Source organism: Peromyscus maniculatus, chromosome 21 (assembly GCF_049852395.1).
Source record: "Peromyscus maniculatus bairdii isolate BWxNUB_F1_BW_parent chromosome 21, HU_Pman_BW_mat_3.1, whole genome shotgun sequence".
In the NCBI taxonomy this organism is placed as follows: Eukaryota; Metazoa; Chordata; class Mammalia; order Rodentia; family Cricetidae; genus Peromyscus; species Peromyscus maniculatus.
This window is the reverse complement of record NC_134872.1, coordinates 60,718,705-60,737,434: the sequence shown is the minus strand read 5'-3', so window position 1 is coordinate 60,737,434 and position 18,730 is coordinate 60,718,705. Positions and strand designations below refer to the sequence as shown.

The 18,730-nt window shown below is 38.0% G+C and overlaps 1 protein-coding gene across 5 annotated transcripts in view; it reads left to right on the top strand.

Annotated features, from left to right (window-relative positions):
- Smap1 (small ArfGAP 1) overlaps positions 1-18,730 on the top strand; it is a 102,682-nt gene that overhangs the window by 40,766 nt on the left and 43,186 nt on the right. For all 5 annotated transcript variants that reach the window (XM_076557949.1, XM_076557948.1, XM_076557947.1 and 2 more), the window contains exons 3-4: positions 9,370-9,455; positions 15,889-15,964. In XM_076557949.1, coding sequence (XP_076414064.1) covers positions 9,370-9,455; positions 15,889-15,964 — 162 coding nt within the window. The remainder of the gene's footprint in view (positions 1-9,369; positions 9,456-15,888; positions 15,965-18,730) is intronic.

Genomic DNA, 18,730 nt, shown 5'->3' with positions numbered 1-18,730 from the left:
GCCTAACCAAGGTAGACTTGAGATAGCATAACCAAAGCCACACCAAGTTTTTTAAAGATAAGAACTTAAGTTCCCACATAGAGTACTATATTTGGTAGCAGATTGTTAGACTTTTTGAATGTATACCTGTGTGAGGGGATAGTCTCTAAGTAGTTCTTACGAGTTTCATTGCACATCACATTTAGACTAACACTCTTTTTTGCCGTATGTGTGGACATAATAATGATAGAGGGTAGGGGAACTATAGACCTGGATTCTTGTTCTAGCTCTGTTAACTACATGATGAGCACTCTTCAGCATACCACTAACTTAGCAGTGGCTCTTTTTTTCCCTCCATATATTAGTCATTGTTAAGTTTTAGCATTAAATCTCATTATTCTTTTCATAGTAAGCTTTGCTTATGAAATGCTTAAAGCAGAGAATGGGCAGAGAAGATTGAGGCAGAACAATGGAAAATACATTGTGTTTGAAAAAGTAAGGTGTGTTTAATATGTGCCACAGGTGATGAAGATGAATGTTACAGCTAGAATTGGTTTGATGTAGATCTTGTGACTGTTAGGGATTGGAGGCAGGAACACAACAAGAAGCTCTTAAAATATCCCAAGTCGAAAAGTAACATGTTGTGTTTAAGAAAATTAGTCTGATGGACATGCTCCTGCAAAAGCTCAGGAACTTAGTGGCTAAATGTTGAGCTATGGTAATGGCAATGGGTATGATACATGGGAGAAGCCTTCAAGAAATATAGAGAAGACAGAGTCTAGGATAACTCCTGAGTATGGCCTTAAGCATGTAGGATGAAAGTAATTGCTTACTTTTGAATTTGAAATGGTGTAAATTTCATAGTATAGATGACACGAGTTTTGTTATAACACTATTTAATTTAGTTGCCCTTTCTTTTAAAAAAGAATACATACTCTCAGTATATTATATATTATTATATTAATTAATAAATGCTGCAGCAGATAAATCAGGGTTTCAGAATATTGTGAAATTGTAAAAAGGTCTTTTCTAATCCTATACCATGAGTAAAAGATTGTATATTTTAGGGGCTGGAGAGATGGCTCAGTGGTTAAGAGCACTGGCTGTTCTTCCAGAAGACCTGGGTTCAATTCCCAGTACCCACATGGCAGCTCACAACTGTCTATAAAGTCCAGTTCTAGGGAATCCGGCATCCTCACACAAAAATACATGCAGGAAAAATTCCAATGCATATAAAATAAAAATTAACTATTTAAAAAAAGATTATGTATTTTATGTTTTTAAACACTAATTAAAAGACATCAGCCTCTTTCCCTCAAACAGTTTCATGAAGCTGAAGGAATGGATTCTGTATTAAACATTTCAAAGAGTTCCCAAGACAAAAAATGGTGGGCCTTTCTTTCCAGTGGCTGGATTGCAGAAGCTCTTGAAACCATCCCAGAAAGGCTTGTTCATATGTCAGGAATCCTGATGCTATTGAGAAGGAAATGGACAATTGTTGTGGAAAATTTCAATAGTAGAGATGAGTCTCTTGACATGAAGACTTTCTCTAGGAACTACAAGAATTCATTTCTCTTTTAATAATAATTTATTCTTAAAACAATCATATACATTAGTTTAGGTCATTGAAAATCTTCCTTTGTATCTTTAAGGATCTTTGATGATAGAGAATAATAGAGCAAGCTGCTTCCCTTTCCTATAAAGTACATTAAACTTTTAAGCAGCAGCCATAGTGTTTCTTTTAAGATGATCTTATTGAGGAAAGATGATAAGTGCCATAAATATGCTTTGAACCCATTTTTGAGTGTAAGATCTACTTGGATGAGATTCTTTTGAAATTTATACCATTAGTTGGTTCATAACCTTTTGATCCATTAAAAGACTTTATTCTTAGTTGAAGGATCAAGTCTTCTACTATGGTTCAGGGCCTTTTGTACATTAGCTAAGTTCCCTCGAGATCCTGGCTTCTTAAGCTTTTCTGTAAGTTTTTTTAAGATTTATTTTTATGTGTGTTTCTGTACACACACACGTGTGCACATTCTCAGGTGGTCAGAAAAGGGCATCAGATCCTTTATAGCTGGAGTTACAGGTAGTTGTGAGCCTTTGGATGCATGTATTGGAACTGAACTTGGGTCCTCTGCAAGAATAGCAAGTGTTCTTTACTGCTGAGTCCTCTCTCTTAGCCCCCTTCTAAAGCTTTTTTCTACTTGTGACCTGTTTGTGTGTGAAATATTTACATAAATTGGGTTTATAGGTATATAAAATGGCATACAAACCAGACATTTATTGATAATAAATAAGAATATTTATTTTAAAGGAATTCTTTAGCATATATTTGAGCTTACTGTTTATGATGTTAAAGATGAAAGGAAATTTGCATACGAGTGAGATGGATGTCCTTGTTGATGGTTACATAAAGAGTTTAATCTTAGCTGAATATTTGATATTACAGGTTAGAGAGTATCTTCAACAGAGTTGTTTGATATTTTGATTTTATAAACATCAATGCTAAGAGTGCCGCTTTGTATAAATAAATAGCACAAAATGGTATAAGTATGATTAAGGTCATTGCAGAAATTTTTGGAAAATTGGTTCTAATCCTAAGCCAGAATTTATTTTATGCTTTATATGGAACTCATATCAGCAACTTAAATAACAGTTCTTCAAACCAAACATTGTAACACAGTAAAGGAACGATGGTAGGAACATATTAGAAGTCTTTGTTTTTTGTGATTCTACCATTATGTCCACTCAAAGAAAGGACACTTTGTATGTGCAGTAAAAACACTGATTTATAACATACTGTATTCATCTTGAGTCCTAGGCTAGGTGTTTCAGACAGTATTCATTGGCACTAAATGGTGTGGGAGCATGCGCAGTTCAAAATGTACACGTTAAGTGTTCAAAGTCTAGGCTGCAGTGAAGTCCTGAGAATCCCAGAAGCAGATTGGACTACTGTACATTTGACTTTGAATACATTTTCAATCTTTACATGTTGAGAAACCTTTTTATTCGTGCCACATTTTTTATGCCTCTCCCTATTCGGTTCCATGCCAGTAGTAGTAGTAGTAGTAGTAGTAGTAGTAGTAGTAGTAGTAGCAGCAGCAGCAGCAGCAGCAGCAGCAGCAGCAGCAGCAGCAGCAGCAGCAGCAGCAGTTGTATTTTAGGGAAAATGTAGAATTAATATCCCTTCTCAATTTTATTCAGTTTGGGGGAATAGGAAATATATGGGCAGTGAGCAGACCTCTAAGATTAAGCATTGTGAAATGAAGACTCTTAATTCTCCCATCAGCCATCTAGTTTTCATACAAACAGCATGTTCATAAGTTTCTTGTGTGTCATTCCTGAAGTGCTTTATGCGTAAATATACAAACATTTAGATGGTATATGTTTTTATATCATTATACAAGAATGTTTTGACCCGGCCATCAGATTCTTCTTTCTTGCAATCTATTCCTCAGAAAATTAGGTAGAAGTTTTAAATAGTTGTGTGCATGCTCATGTGTGTGCTTCTTTGGAGGCTAGAGGTTGATGTTGGGTGTCTTCCTTAGTCACCCCCGCCCCCTTTTTGAGAGGCACGGTCTCACTGTGTAGACATAACTAATCTGGAACTTCTTGCTATGTGATGCCCATCTGCCTCTGCCTCCCAAATGCTGGGACTAAAGAAATGTGCCACACGTTCTGGTTTTTTTTTGGTTTTGTTTTGTTTTGTTTTTGAGACATGCTTTTTCACTGAACCTTATGTTTACTGACTGGTTTGGCTGGTTGGTCAGTGAGCTTCAGGAATCGGTATGTATGTGTTGTACCATGCCTAGCTCTTTACGTGAGTGCTGGGGATCCCAGCTCAAGTCCTCCTGCTCTTCAGCAAGTGTCTACAGACTGAGACATTTCTCCAGCCCTAGTTTAAATAGTTCTGCTTTTCTTCTAGATTTACCAGAGATATGCTGCATCCTTCTATAAACGTTCTTCTGTAAACACTAATGTCTACTTAAGATTTTATTATTATCTCACATTTGTACCATTGGGGACTTAGAGAGCATTATTATATTCCAGTCATTCACAATAGCTGCTTTCTGTTATTTTTCAACTCATTGTATCTCATTTTTAAAAAGCAAGCAGAGGAGTGTTGAGATGGCCCAGCGAGTGCTTACAGCATATGTGTGAGCTGGGTTTAGCTGTCCTGGCAATGCAGAGTGGAGGAGATGGGCAGATCTGAGTGCTCATTAGTCAGTATAGCAGTATAGCCTAAGCAGCAAGCTCCCGTTCAGTGAGACTGCCTCAAAGGGTGCAGGACTGAGGAAGCCTTCCCATATGCATGTACAAATGAGTGGACCTCTGCACACACATACAACTCTCTCCCCATATTCTCTCCCTGAGTAAAAGCCACCAGTAAACCTCAAAAGACAAGTAGAAAAAATTAGTGAAGACTATGCAAGTGACTTCCTGATATAACACGTTAATACAAAACTTAGTTTTACTCTTACTGTCTGTTGAGCAGGTTCATCTTAGCATCTCAGTGATGAAATGCCATGAACATCCTATGGATAGACAGGAGGAGCATACTCAGGAAAAGGGAAGATGGGGCAAGAAACCCAGAGCCACCTTACACAGAGCTGCTGAACCTGGAAGAAGTACCTTTCCAGTTTACTCTGTAGGGTAGGCAAATAGACATTTTCCTCTCAACTCCGCTGTTCAGGAGTTTGGAGTGTTAACACAAAGAAAAAAGTCAACAGGTTTCATTCTCAGGAAAAGGATCATTAACTTGGGGTTTCAGTTGTAGTTTTGATTGGTCTTGCCTTTTTTTTAAAGCTTGTTTCCTGAGACTGACAGTGACTTAAGCTTGGACACTTGTGTTTCTGTCGCTTTAGCGCCCTCCCTCCCTCCTTCCCTCCCTCCCTCCCTCCCTCCCTTTCTTCTCCTTCCCTCCCTCCCTCCTCCTCCCTCCCTCTCTCTTCTCTCTCTGTATATATACACAAGTGCATTTGTTTGTAGAGACCACAGAGCAATCTTGGATAGTGCTTCTCAAGTGCTATTTTAAAAGACAGTCTCTTACTGGCTTAGTGGCCTGGAATTAGTTGGCCAGTGAGCCTCAGGAATCTTCCCTTTTCTGCCTCAAGTACATGCCACAATGCTTGGCTTATTTATTTCTATTATTTTTATGTGTGTGTGTATGCCAGGAGAGGGCATCAGGTCCCCTGGAGCTGGAGTGCCAGGAGGATGTAAGGTACCTGTTATGGTGATGGGAACTCCGTCCCCTGGAAGGACAGTAAACATTCTTACCATGGAGCCATCTCTCCATGGCTTTTGTACACAGGTTCTAGGGTACAACACTCGGGTCTTCGTGTTTACATAGCAAAGCACTTTTTATAGTTGAGCTCTCTCCCCCGTTAGCTTTTATCTTTACACATTTAGTTTTCTTTTAGGTGAAATGTTTTATGTGCTGCTTCATTATTATTAGATCATTAAATGTTCCATTGACCTGAAACTGATTTTTAAAACCAAATACAGCACTCCTATGTAAGTTAAATAAAATTCCCTTTTACTTTGTTTGCCCCTTGATCCTGCTTGTTTTCTTCTATCTATTCCTACTCTTAAATTTTTTTGAAATTATAACTTTATGCTCTCATTCCCTTCCTGCCCTTCAAATCCTCCCATGTAATCCATCCCTTCTCTCTTAAATTTGTGGACTGTTGTGTTTTTCTTTTGGTGGTTGTAATGTGCATGTGTGCACGTGTGTTAACTGTCTAGGTATTACCTGCTCGGCCTGCATGCTCCTTGTACGTATTGTATGTTTTCAGGGTTGATCTTTGGGATTGGATAACCGTTTGCTGTGCTCTTCCTGGGGAAGAAGACGTTTCTCCCACTCTCAGCCGTCCATAGTTGTCCACAGTCTAAGTGTAAGGTCGAAGTCTCTTGAGCTTTCCCCTTAGCGTGGCCAGTGGTGTAGTCCTTGTTGAGCCTACCTTTTTTCTTAGTTTGCTAATTTTGCTTATTTTTGTTTTAGCTAATTAGATAAATTTGGTAACAAATGAAGATCCAAACTTTAAATTGACAACCTCCATTCTTTTCAGGCTCTAAAACTTTCAAAACAGAATTATTGAATATGGGTTTTGTTTTTCATGCTAAACTAAGATGAAGTGTTTTGTACTTAGGGAGCTTCAGAAATAGAAGAGCTTTATCTACATTACATTGTAACAGCGGTATGTGAGCATAGATGCTTTTTGGGTATTTAGCTAAGACAGTATATTTTGAAGTTGATATTCAGTTATGGTTGCATTTTTTTGAAATTGAATGAAGTAATATCTGGATTTCTGCTGGTGGTATTGTATATACTAAGTTATGGGTTATGTTGCAAAACTAAAACTAAATTATGGACTAAAAAGGGTAAAAAACTTTTAGTGTCAGGTTATGGGATTCTTTTTTTTTTTTTTTTTTTTTTTTTTTGGTTTTTTCAAGACAGGGTTTCTCTGTGTAGCTTTGCGCCTTTCCTGGAACTCACTTGGTAGCCCAGGCTGGCCTCGAACTCACAGAGATCCGCCTGCCTCTGCCTCCCGAGTGCTGGGATTAAAGGCGTGCGCCACCACCGCCCGGCCGAGGTTATGGGATTCTTAAGTGTTGTTTATTATACTATAAATGGGTGCAGTGTGAATTTAAGATGGTAGTGGGATTTGAACCTAGAGCCCAACAAGCTTGGCTAGTGTTTCTCATTGAGTTTATATCCCTAAGAACAGATTGAATCTAATGGCAAAAGTAAATAGTGTTAACTTTAAAGTGTGTTCTCTCTAGCTGGCATATCACAACTATGAAATACATAGTTCCTTTAGAACCTCGATATACTGTTACGTTATTGTAAGTATAAATGGCTTTGTAGTCTCTGTGATCTTGTAGTCTTTTGTTAACATTCTTTAGAATCAGAGTACATTTTCTATTTACCAAATGCTTGATTTTTGTGTGTTTTTAAAGTCTTAATTTTGAAATGAACTTGTTTCTTAAGTTAATGTCTTAAAAAATATTTTTAAGAGTCTTAATAGAAATATTGACTTATAATCCATACATCTCTGTTCTTCACATTTGAAGTCTGGGTGAAATAGAAAAAGGTATTGACAGGTAGTGATATAACCTCACTAAAACAAGATAATATTTAAAATTCTTAATATATTTGAATTTTTGATGGCTTGAGTACAAGCATTTCTCCTCCTAGAGAAGTGAAAAATAGGTTTTAAAAATGTGTTTTTCAGGGGCATGGGGAAAATGTGTTTTTCAGAATGATGTCTAGTACTTATGGTCTGGCTTGATTCCCAGAAACTAGATGATAAAAGTGAAGAAAGCTCATTTATAATCAAGCTTACATTTTTTCCTGGTTACAAATAATTAAAGGTATAATGCTTACTTTTTCTTTTAAAAGATTTTTTTCTATTTATTTGTTGGGGGTAGAATGGGCACAAGGTACCACAACATGTGTGTGGAGGTGGGAGGACAATTTGCAGGAGTTGGTTTTCTCCTTCCACCATCGGGGTTTGGGGATGTATCTCAAGTTACTTAGAGTTAATGTCCTTTAGATTGAAAGGACCAAATGATAAAGCTTTAATTCTTCATCTGTTTATCATTCCTTTTATACTGTTCCCACCTGCATCCCTTCACTTTGTCATCATCTCAAGAGAAATAGAAATCTTGTTTACCTGAGGGCCAGGTGGCATAGTTACTCAGATTTGAGAGTGAACCTCAGACACCAGCAAGCCTCAGTTGTGAGACTTTATGGCTATTTTTACTTAAAGGAAAATACTTGTGTCTTCTTTAGAGCTTCAAGATTAATATCAAGATATTTCTTAAACCTAGATTGTTGCTGGGTGGTAGTGGCACACACCTTTAATCCCAGCACTTGGGAGGCAGAGGCAGGCGGATCTCTGTGAGTTCAAGACTAGCCTGGGCTACAGAGTGAGTTCTAGGACAGGCTCCAAAGCTACACAGAGAAACCCTGCCTCGAAAAACCAAAAACAAAAAAAAACCTAGATTGTTTTCTCAGGAGTGTAGGGTCTGTGTGTGGGAAATCAGGACAAAAAAATTACATCATAAAAACTGAATCTTTTTGCTAATTAAAATAGTTAAGGAATGCAAGTTGTCTGTAAATTATATATTAAAATGTTTTGTCAGTAATTTTATATTTAGCCTGTAATGTAGTAAAATATCAAGGAAATAGCTATTTGTCTAGTTACCACTTGTAACTTAAAAATCTTAAGGTTATTCAATTATTTTACATTTTCTGAATTCTTAGATTTTAGGGAAGAGGGGTATTACTAGTTTTGTGTATATTGTCCCTGAATTGATGGACTTGTAGGCAGAAAAGCATTATTTAGCTTTCACTTCGGAAGGTTCCAGTCCAAGATTGGGCCTTACTGCTTTTGGCTATATTGAAGCCACTGGATGGCAATGGTGGGGGTGCATGGTGAAGTCAGCTGTCATATCATGAGCCAGGAGAGGCCCTCATGACTTCCCACTGGGATCCACTTATAGGTCCCACTGTCTCCCAATGGAGCCACTTTGGGGAGTGGGCCGCAAACAAGTAGGCCTTTGGGGGAGCACTCCTTTAAACTACAGCAGCATTCTGTGCACTGCTGAACTTGAGTGTAAAATTGAGCCATTAAGACACAAAGGTGGGGCCGGGCGGTGGTGGTGCACGCCTTTAACCCCAGCACTCGGGAGGCAGAGGCAGGCGGATCTCTGTGAGTTCGAGGCCAGCCTGGGCTACCAAGTGAGTTCCAGGAAAGGCGCAAAGCTACACAGAGAAACCCTGTCTCGAAAAACCAAAAAAAAAAAAAAAAAAAAAAAAGACACAAAGGTGGTTTTGCCGTGTTTGAGGAAAGCCTTCAGTCGACTCTCAGTGGTTCATTCCACAGCATTGAATCTACTGTGTGGAAGCTTAGGTCAGCACTCCCTCTTTACTAGGCTTCTACCGTAATCTTCTTGGATGTAAATTAGGAAAATCCTAGGGTAAACTCTGTAGTAAATTTGATCTTAAGTTAGTCCTGGAAATGGCAGTACTGTTCAAATGTTTCATTTTTGTAAATATTAAAACCACCCACAAAATGCCAGGAATTTCAGTTTTAGGAAGTAGTGAGTACAAAGAAAGTTAGGGTTGCTTTCAGAGAAAAAGACATTTGAGAAATTGTGGAGTCATGTGTGTGTATAAGATAAAGGATTGAATATGATGCCTCTGTTTGGAACTTGAAAAATTAACCTTATAGTTAGGATTTAAATTGTTATCTTAAGGAGAAGAATATATGTCAGAAATAGTAACTGTTATGTTGGATTCATATATATGTGTATACCAGAATTACTTTTGTTCATGTGAATAATGAAAAGACCTGACACCTTTTTTTTTTTTAATTACAGTGCATGCAAGATATGGGAAATACTAAAGCAAGACTACTTTATGAAGCCAATCTTCCAGAGAACTTTCGAAGACCACAGACAGATCAGTATCCTTTAAATTTTGTATATTTAAAGAGTTAGCATACTTTTATCATTAACATTTTACATTGGTATTTAGGAAGATGTGAAGTATATCATAGTAGCATTAATTAAAGATGGAAATTACCTGCGTGGTGGTAATTATTCCCACCAATGCTTAGGAGGTAGAGCTATAAGGTCCTAAAAGTTATATGCCAACTTGTAGGTTTGCTACATAGTGAGAACCTGTTTCATGAAAACCACGAGTGGGGAATGTAGCCCATGTAGATTGGTTTGCTTAGTGTGTATAAGGTCCTGGGTTTGATCTCCAACTCCTAAAAGGAAAAAAAGGAAAGAAAAAAAAAAAAGAAAGATGAAAATTGATTTGCCCTAACTGCTTTGATATATAAAGATAATATTTATGGTTTGAAAATAAAGTGTAGTTTCTTACCAGTTTGTATGGTAAAATAGTTTGTGTGACCATTGTGGAAAAATTATCTTTGTTCATACAAGAATACAAGTTATATGTTTATTTTCATATTTAGACCAAAGCCTTTTAAGTTACAGTTGAAAAATTAGTAATTGGCCGTAGTTGAAGTTTTTCTGTGTCCCACCTGGCCTGCGGTCAGGACAAATCTCTTAACACACAGTCCCTGCAGCCTTTTATACAATAATCACACAGAGGCTTAATATTATTTATAACTGCTTGGCCATTAGATCAGGCCTACCATTGACTAACTCTTGCATTTAAACTCAGCCCCTTTCTGTTAATCTATATGTCACCATGTGTTCCGTGGCTTTACCTGTGTGCCATTACATGCTGCTCCCTGGACAGCGGGCTGGCGTCTACTGACTCAGCCTTCTTCTCCCAGAATTCTCCTCTCTGCTTATCCCGCCTATACCTCCTGCCTGGCTACTAGCCAATCAGCATTTTATTTATCAACCAATCAGAGCAACACATTCACAGCATACAGAGCAACATCACCCATCAATTGGCATTTAGCCTTTAATGTCTCTGTTCTCCCACGCTCTTCTGATAAATCTAGCAGTCTGAGAGGCAATGCCACTTTTGTCATAGAAGGGTCCTCAGTTAACTGGGTGACACCTTTCTCCTGTAAAGGCTAAGAGAGCAAAGTGGCCAGGTGTGAGGAATATGTGCCCCATTAAGCTTGTAAAATGACAAAATTTCAGTTTGTGGGACAGATGGCAGCAGGGGCTTTGAAAGGGCATGGGTTCATATTAAAGGAATTGAGTATCATGTTTGTACTTCCTTTGGTTGTCCCAAGAGATTGAAGATTTGAAAAACCCGTGGAGGCTTGTGAAGCAGGAGAAATAGTAGAGCTACAGTAACTTGTACTACAGGGAGAAAGGAGAGAGGAGACCCTGGAGGCAGAGGCCATGGAAAACACCAGAACAATAGCGGGAACTTGAGAGTGCCTGAACAGTTGGACTGATGGAGACTGGCTTGGATTCTGGAGAAGGCACTGCAGTGATGCCTACATTTCTATCTTTGATGAGTTTAAACTTTTTTTTGGAAAGAAGAAATTTATTTACAGATGGAGGTTTAAGGTTGAAAATGAAAGAAAATGAACTGTAGTCCATTATTTGGGAAGAATCAGATGCTGGTTAGATATGTACATGGCATTATCTTTTTATACCTGGAAATTCTAGTCTGGACTCAAGAAGACAAAGGAGATGCAGGTGGAGAGTCAGTGATAATACACTCTTCGGGGGTTGTGTCTTTTGTGTTGAGACTCTGGGGTGTTCTTTCCTTCTTGAAAGGGAAGGCCTACGCAAACCGTGAAGAATAGCACATATTAGTAGAAGAAATGTAGTCAGGTAAACACATGAGAATCTGACATAGCTGTAGCCAGAGATACTCAGTGATATTTCAGAGTCAATACCACTTTCCCAAAGCATTTACTGAATTGGATCATATTAATATGAGGTATTGATCTTTTACTGTTTACAAAAATATAGTCTAATAGTTGTTGGAAAGTGTTTAGAGAGGGACATTGTCTAAGCGTATGTGAGAGATGATTACTGAAGTTTCAAATACAAGATGACAGTCCATGAGCTTAGCTACCATGTGGCTTTATAGCCTAAAGAGAAAGGTCAGGTACTGTAGTTACAGCGACTCAGGAGGCTGTAATGTGGGATTACTTGAGCCTGAACTACATAAGGAGATCTATCTCAGAAACATTTGTCACCATGTCATCATCTGTCTCTGAAACACTGATTTAGAGCAGTGGTTCCCAACCTTCCCAATGCTGCGACCCTTTAATACAGTTCCTCATGTTGTGGGGACCCCAACATAAAATCATTTTCATTGCTACTGTATAACTGTAATTGTAATGTCAGTATCTGTGTTTTCTGATGGTCTTAGGTGACCCCTGTGAAAGAGTCATTTAACCCCCAAAAGGGGTGGCGACCTTCAGGTTGAGAACCACCAATTTAGAGAGATTAATAAGAAAATCAGTTTTGCCTTTCTTCTGTCTAAAGCTTAAGTCTCTTTGAAAAACTTAACATCAGGATGGGAATTACAGCTCAGAAAGTGTTTATCTGGTAGCATGCCTAAGGCCCTGGATTGGAGTCCCAGGGAAAGAAAAAGAAAAGAGAAAAGAAAAGAAGGGAAAGGGAAAGGGAAAGGGGGAGGGAGAAGAGAAGAGAAGAGAAGAGAAGAAAAAAGAAAAAAGAGAGAGAGCCAGGCTAGAGAGATGACTCAGCAGTTAAGTGGACCTGGTTCAGTCCCCAGCACCCACATGGCAGTTTACAACTATCTCTAACTCCTTTGAAAAGCACAAAAGAGAACTGTTGATGAGTTCTGGTGTACAACAGAGCTCATGAAACCAAAGTAATTGAAATATTTAAATAAGACAAAATATCCTAGCAATGTAAAGCTTTATCTTTTGCTGTACACTAGTACATGCAGCCTATAATTAACCACATCTCACATGAGAAATGGCAGTTATGGAATCATTTGTACAACCTTTGTAAATTGTAAAACTTTGAAAAAGCAACAAATCTTGTTAAGAATGTAATGAGGCCCCTGTTATATGAATTTAACTCAGCTTGGTTCCATTTGCCTAGGGTTATATATAACTTCATCCCCTGATGGTATCAGGGGATCTGATACCATCTCCTGGACTCCATGGATACAAGGCAGGCAAGTGGTGCACAGACATGCAGGCAGGCAGAATACCCCTACATTAAAAAAAGAAGAAGCCAAGAAAAGTAGCCCCAGGAGACCAGACCAGCAGCAGCTCACTGTGTCAAGGCTCTGATAATGCTTGACACACCCAAGGCTGACTTTGGTTATTAAAAAGCCTCACATTTCTTTACCTTTATAGATGTAAATAGAATTTTATAAGAGAAGTAAGAAAAAAAATCAGTCTTTCTTCCTTCCCAGCCGTCCGTCCACCTGTCTGTCCGTCCGTCCATCCATCCATCCATCCATCCATCCATCCATCCATCCATCCATCCATCCATCCATCCATCCATCCTCCATTCTTCCACTTATCTTTGTAAAGCTCATGGCTCTTTGAACAAAGTCTAATATCTCTGCACTTTTGTAGTTGTAAATATATAACCCTAGGCAAATGGAACCAAGCTGAGTTAAATTCATATAACAGGGGCCTCATTACATTCTTAACAAGATTTGTTGCTTTTTCAAAGTTTTACAATTTACAAAGGTTGTACAAATGATTCCATAACTGCCATTTCTCATGTGAGATGTGGTTAATTATAGGCTGCATGTACTAGTGTACAGCAAAAGATAAAGCTTTACATTGTTAGGATATTTTGTCTTATTTAAATATTTCAATTACTTTGGTTTCATGAGCTCTGTTGTACACCAGAACTCATCAACAGTTCTCTTTTGTGCTTTTCAAAGTTTTACAGCTGTTAGTAGTGTGTGGAACTGGAAGATCTTGTTCTTGCAAACAGATATGAATTTAATTTGTCTTTCAAATGATATTTTTTAAAGAGGGGGAATCTAAGAATACATATTTATTTTTGTGTTTTTATTTACTAAATCACAAACAGCTACTTAAACTTGACTTGTAAGTAACATATTCTTTACTTTGGTTCTCTGAAAATACTGTTGTTGTATTTCCATTGTTGTTCATTTACATCAGTGTGCCTAGGGCCTCATGTCTCAGTATCAAGAGACAGAAAAAGGAGTAATGTTTCCTGATCTCCAAATTTATTGGCTTTGTGGCCATTTCTCATTTGTTTAAACTTGATTATTAGCCAACACTTTTACAGTAGTTGCTATTTCCTCCTCTACTGTAGATTCTATCTTTTAAAAACATTCCCTATCACAATATTTTTCTACTAGTTTTGAACTAAAATTTAAAATGGCACTGTTCGTTCTTACCTTGTACTTCACAGAGACTGACATTTAATTCCTAAAATAATTCAATAAATATTATTTACATTGTAAAGCTGATGAAACTGAGGGACAGAATTACATAAAAATGAAAACTAACTTCATTTATTGATTGTTTAAATATTTATATGTATTCTTAAAACTCTGAACAACCTATGATGCCAGCATTCTCATCTTTTTTTAAAAAATACTAAGTATTTATTTAATAATTAGCTAGCTTGAAAGTTAAGGAAATTGCCAGTTAAGTACTACAAATGTGGTTTTATATCGGAAACTATTTTTGGGAGTTAGCCATTAGCATCAGTAGACGTTTCATGGAAATTTCTTTTGAAAATGCCGAGAATGACAGTTTCTGGACAGTTCCTTCTTTAAACATGTTACAGTGCTTTATTTATTCATTGAGTATCTATGTCCACGTGTGCAGTGGGTGCAGGTGAAGGTCAGAGCACAGCCTGATGGGATTGCTCTTTCCTTCTACAACCTGGGTTCCTGGCAGTGAACTCAGGTTGTTGGGTTAGTGGCAAGCATTCTTACCTGCCAAGTCATGTTGCCAGCCCTTTACATCCATCTGGGTTGTACTTTGTTCAGATCATTACAATAGAATTCACGAGTGACTATAAACCTTTGAACCAAGGATCTGTTTCTACATATGAACTTCAGTGAGAATCCAGCCGTACCTACTAGTTACAATTTTCTGTGACTACATGGAAGCTTTTAGATGTAGTGTTGAGTAGTTAAAATAGATCTACTCTTGGGAAAATCCTAAAATACTTACCTGCTCCTTAAAATGTACAGATCCCTTGAGTTATTTACTTTAGGTAAATATTATTTACTTTAGGTAGAATTAATAATGAAAAATTGGCTTGCATACATATTATCTATCTATCTTTCTCTCCCTCTCTCCCTCCCCTCCCCTCCCCCTTCTCCCCCTCTCCCTTCCTTCCTTCCTCCCTCCCTCCCTCCCTCCCTCCCTCCCTCCCTCCCTCCCTCCCTCCCTCCCTCCCTCCCTCCCTCCCTCCCTCTGGTTTTTCGAGACAGGGTTTCTCTGTGTAGTTTTGATGCCTATCCAGGTTCTTGCTCTGTAGACCAGGCTGGCCTCCAACTCATAGAGATCCTCCTGACTCTGCCTCCTGAGTGCTGGGATTAAAGGTGTGCGCCCCCCCCCCAGTTCTTTCTCTCTTTCTGAGTGTTTTTGCTTTAAGGGTTCATAGGCACCGAGAGCAACCAAAGCTGGCATAGCCCTTTAAGTGATTTCCTTGGAATTGAAAAATATTTTTTTTTGAATAGTTTTCTGTTGACAAATAAGAAGGTCTTAATGATTTCACCAGTCTTAGTCCTTTATTTTGATAAAATAGTATCAAACAGATGAACCTTGTGACTGTGTGTAATTTTTTTTTATTCCTTACTACTTAAATAATTTCTGAAAAGCTTTCTTGTTATAAGTGGAAACCTTAGTTTTAGCTACTAAACTTCTTCATTTCTCACCTTTGAAAGGAAAAAAATGGCCACTATTTTAATAAATAGGAAATTCTAAGTTTTACCCATTCATGATATAGCTGGTAAGGTAGGAAAAATAATCATGTTGGAATCAGCTACTTACTCTTTCTGGGTTACTAATTGTTCGTTTGTGTTGTGAAAATAGCCATAAGTCCATTAGCTGGGTTTTGGGAGGAATGAAAAGAATCAGTGTACAGCATGCAGCATGCACTGTTAGGTATATTCTGAGTACTGCATGGATGCTAGTTTATTGCGAGATGAACCTAAGCTAAATTGAGAGCTGGGTGGTAGAAGTGGCGGTGGAGTTGGAATTAAGAGTTATACATCTTTACTGTTGTTTCTCGTTTCAAGTTGGGATGCTTTGTTTGCTTGCTGTTTTTGAATGAGTTTTCCTGAATGAAATGCACTTTCAGTGAGGGGAAAGGAAAAGTACGGTATAGACCATGTACAGAGTGGGGTGAGAAAATGGAGATTGGGGAATAGAAAAATTAGTGTGGGCCATTTGGAGAGGAATGAATAAAGGGAAATGTACATGTGACTGAACTCACTTTTTTCCTTAAGTTATCTGTTTTCAGAGCAGTAGAATTTTTCATCAGAGATAAATACGAAAAGAAGAAATACTATGATAAAAATGCTATAGCTATTACAAATGTAAGTAAAACCTTCATCTTTTACCAATTGATATTTTTTAAGTAGATTTCATATGTTTAACAAACAGCTAATTTTGTTTATTGTAAAACATCTTAGTTGCATATGCTTGGCTATTTAAATATTGGGATTTTTTTAATTACATAATGTTGAGAACTTGTAGAGTGGGTTCAGCTTATTTGACCTTTCATTGAAGCAATTAATTCTGTAATTAAAAAGAAGACAAAGCCACCAGTTGAAGAAAAAAAGAGGAGGACATAAAAATTACCTTGCAAATTCTAGAAATGAATGCTAAAGAAAACTTGTAGTCTGTTTCCTGCTAGAATTTTGTTGGGTCTGTTGAAACATGAAGAGTATCCCAATAGTATATGAATGCTGGGCACTCCCTCTGATTATTAACAAGCATATTCAGTTGTTACTTTACTATTGCAATAAAATATATTAATCAACTGCTTCTATCTAGTTTTTATTTCAGATTAAAATGTTCCTTCTCAGTTAATTATGTAAGGCTAGTTGCCTTTATAGTTGAAATCAATTTTTGGCCTTTGATTTCTTATTTAATAAGCAAGCATTAAAGTGGTTAATCTTGTGAAGTCATTTATCAGGCAGTTCGGAGACAGCAGTTTCCATCTCATTTTGCATGTAAACCAGCCTTTTCCTTCGGTTCTGTTCAGTTACTTCTCTTTAAAGTGGTTAATCTTGTGAAGTCATTTATCAGGCAGTTCGGATGTGATGACTATTGATGTTTATATTAATATAAACATTATAGGCACTGATACTATATTTTTCTTATTTTTTTTGTAGGCTTGGAATTAAAATATTTTAAAGTAAAAGATTATATACTCCCGAGTTTGTATTACTAATGAAGTGAAAATCCAGAAACGTTTTTGAAGGTTATTTACATGTAACCCATGCTCAAAGTCAACTAGAATACTCAGACGAGGTTATACCAGATTTTAAACATCTGAGACAAAATATGAGTGCCTTCTCTCTAAGTTATTTCTGAAGGAAGTGGGACCATTTGGACACTAGTTACATTAGTTGTGCTCTGATCAAGAGCTATCTTGGTGACTGTTGAGTTTTATGTGGCTGTAATTCCTGTGTTAAATAGCTCTAATTTGTTTTAATGTCTTATTTTTATAATTTTATCTGTCTCCTGTTTCAGATGTTATTTCAAGTGTTGTCAGGGTGTGCTGCTGCTTTTGATTTATTTCTTGTTTTAAGAGTGATCCTGTTTCCCCATGTAAGGCAGTTTCAAAATGAAGTACCGATTTACTCTTGACTTTCTGGAACATATTTCCAAATATGACAGAGACAAAGCAGTGAAATGCAGTGAAACAGTAGTTTCGTTGTTTTCTAAAGCAGCCTCAGTGTACCTGTGTGCATCATTATAATGAGACTGAGAGAAGCTAGCGTGGAGTCGGCTTCATTGCAGGGGATGCTTAATTTTCAGTTGTAAGGAATGCCTTCAATAGGCTGCCTTGGTGGTGCTGACTGACCTATAATCTTAGTCTAAAGCAGTGGTTCTCAACCTTCCTAAATCTGTGACCCTTTAACAGTTCCTCATGACCTCTGTGAAAGGGCTGTTCAAGCCCCAAGGGGTCACAACCCACAGGTTGAGAACAGCTGGTCTAGAGGCTGAGGCAGAAGGATCCCAAGGTCAAGGCCTGCCTGGGCTACAGAGTGAGTTCAAGGCCAACCTGGGCCATATATAAAACCCAGTCAATAAGAATCAATGAATACTTGGATTCCTAGAAAAAGCCATGTCAGATCAAAAGGAAAGAACTAATAAAAGTGTGGGCATTTCACCTTGTGGGACTAAGAAGAGCAAAGGCTCCTAAAGTCAGTAGAGGTGACTAGAGACCTGAGACTGGGAGGAGTTGAGGTGACTAGACAGCAGAGTGTAGGCAGAGCCGGGAAGGAAAGGCGGTAGGGTGGGGGATCCAGCCAGGGGATTTGGACTTTGTCCCTGTGTAATCTGTAAATCAGCCCAGACCAGATTTGCATGTGAGAATAACTTAGTGTAGAGAAAGGATTTGGGGAAGTCGGGACTATCCCAGGAGACAGTAGCACTCTCTTACTGTAGGGTAGTTAGTGAGCTATGAGAAATAGATGGCTTTGAGAGATGTAGAACTTTAAAGAGTACCCAGTTTGTTTCTTTGGTCCTTTCTTACACCTCCTGAAGAGGAAAACAACCACTTTTATAGTAAATTGTCTTTTGTTTCTTGATGTTCTAAATACCACTCTCACCTTTTCTATTTCTGTGTTCTGCTTTTTTTTCAAGTTTGTACAAAGAAGTTTTATGATACAAGTTACTTTTTTAAGTGGTCTTATGTTTTATCCCATTTTACATGAAAGTTTCAATAAATATCTCCAGGAACAACCAGCTTTAAGTGGGGCTCTTAGGTACAGTTTGACCAGATTCTCTCTCTCTTTTTTAGACAAGGTCTCCTTAGGTAGCTCTGTCTGGACTGGAATTCACAAAAATCGAGCTGCCTTAGGTCCTGAGTGCTGGGTATGCCACCACTCCTGGCTAGCTTGACGTTTTCTTAATGGAAAATCTACCTTTGCATGTGCTGTGCATTGTCTTGTATGGGAGGCTTGCTTTAATGTTAAGTAAATGTTTAGTTTACATAGTTACAGCAGAAACACTGTGCAAGGGCAAACAAGCGTCCCAGGTGATTCAAGAACACAGTCATGGTTAGCCAGCAGGTTGAAGGAGTTCTTTTGACACTGCAGCAGCCCATTTAGAAGAGCAACTCGAAATCC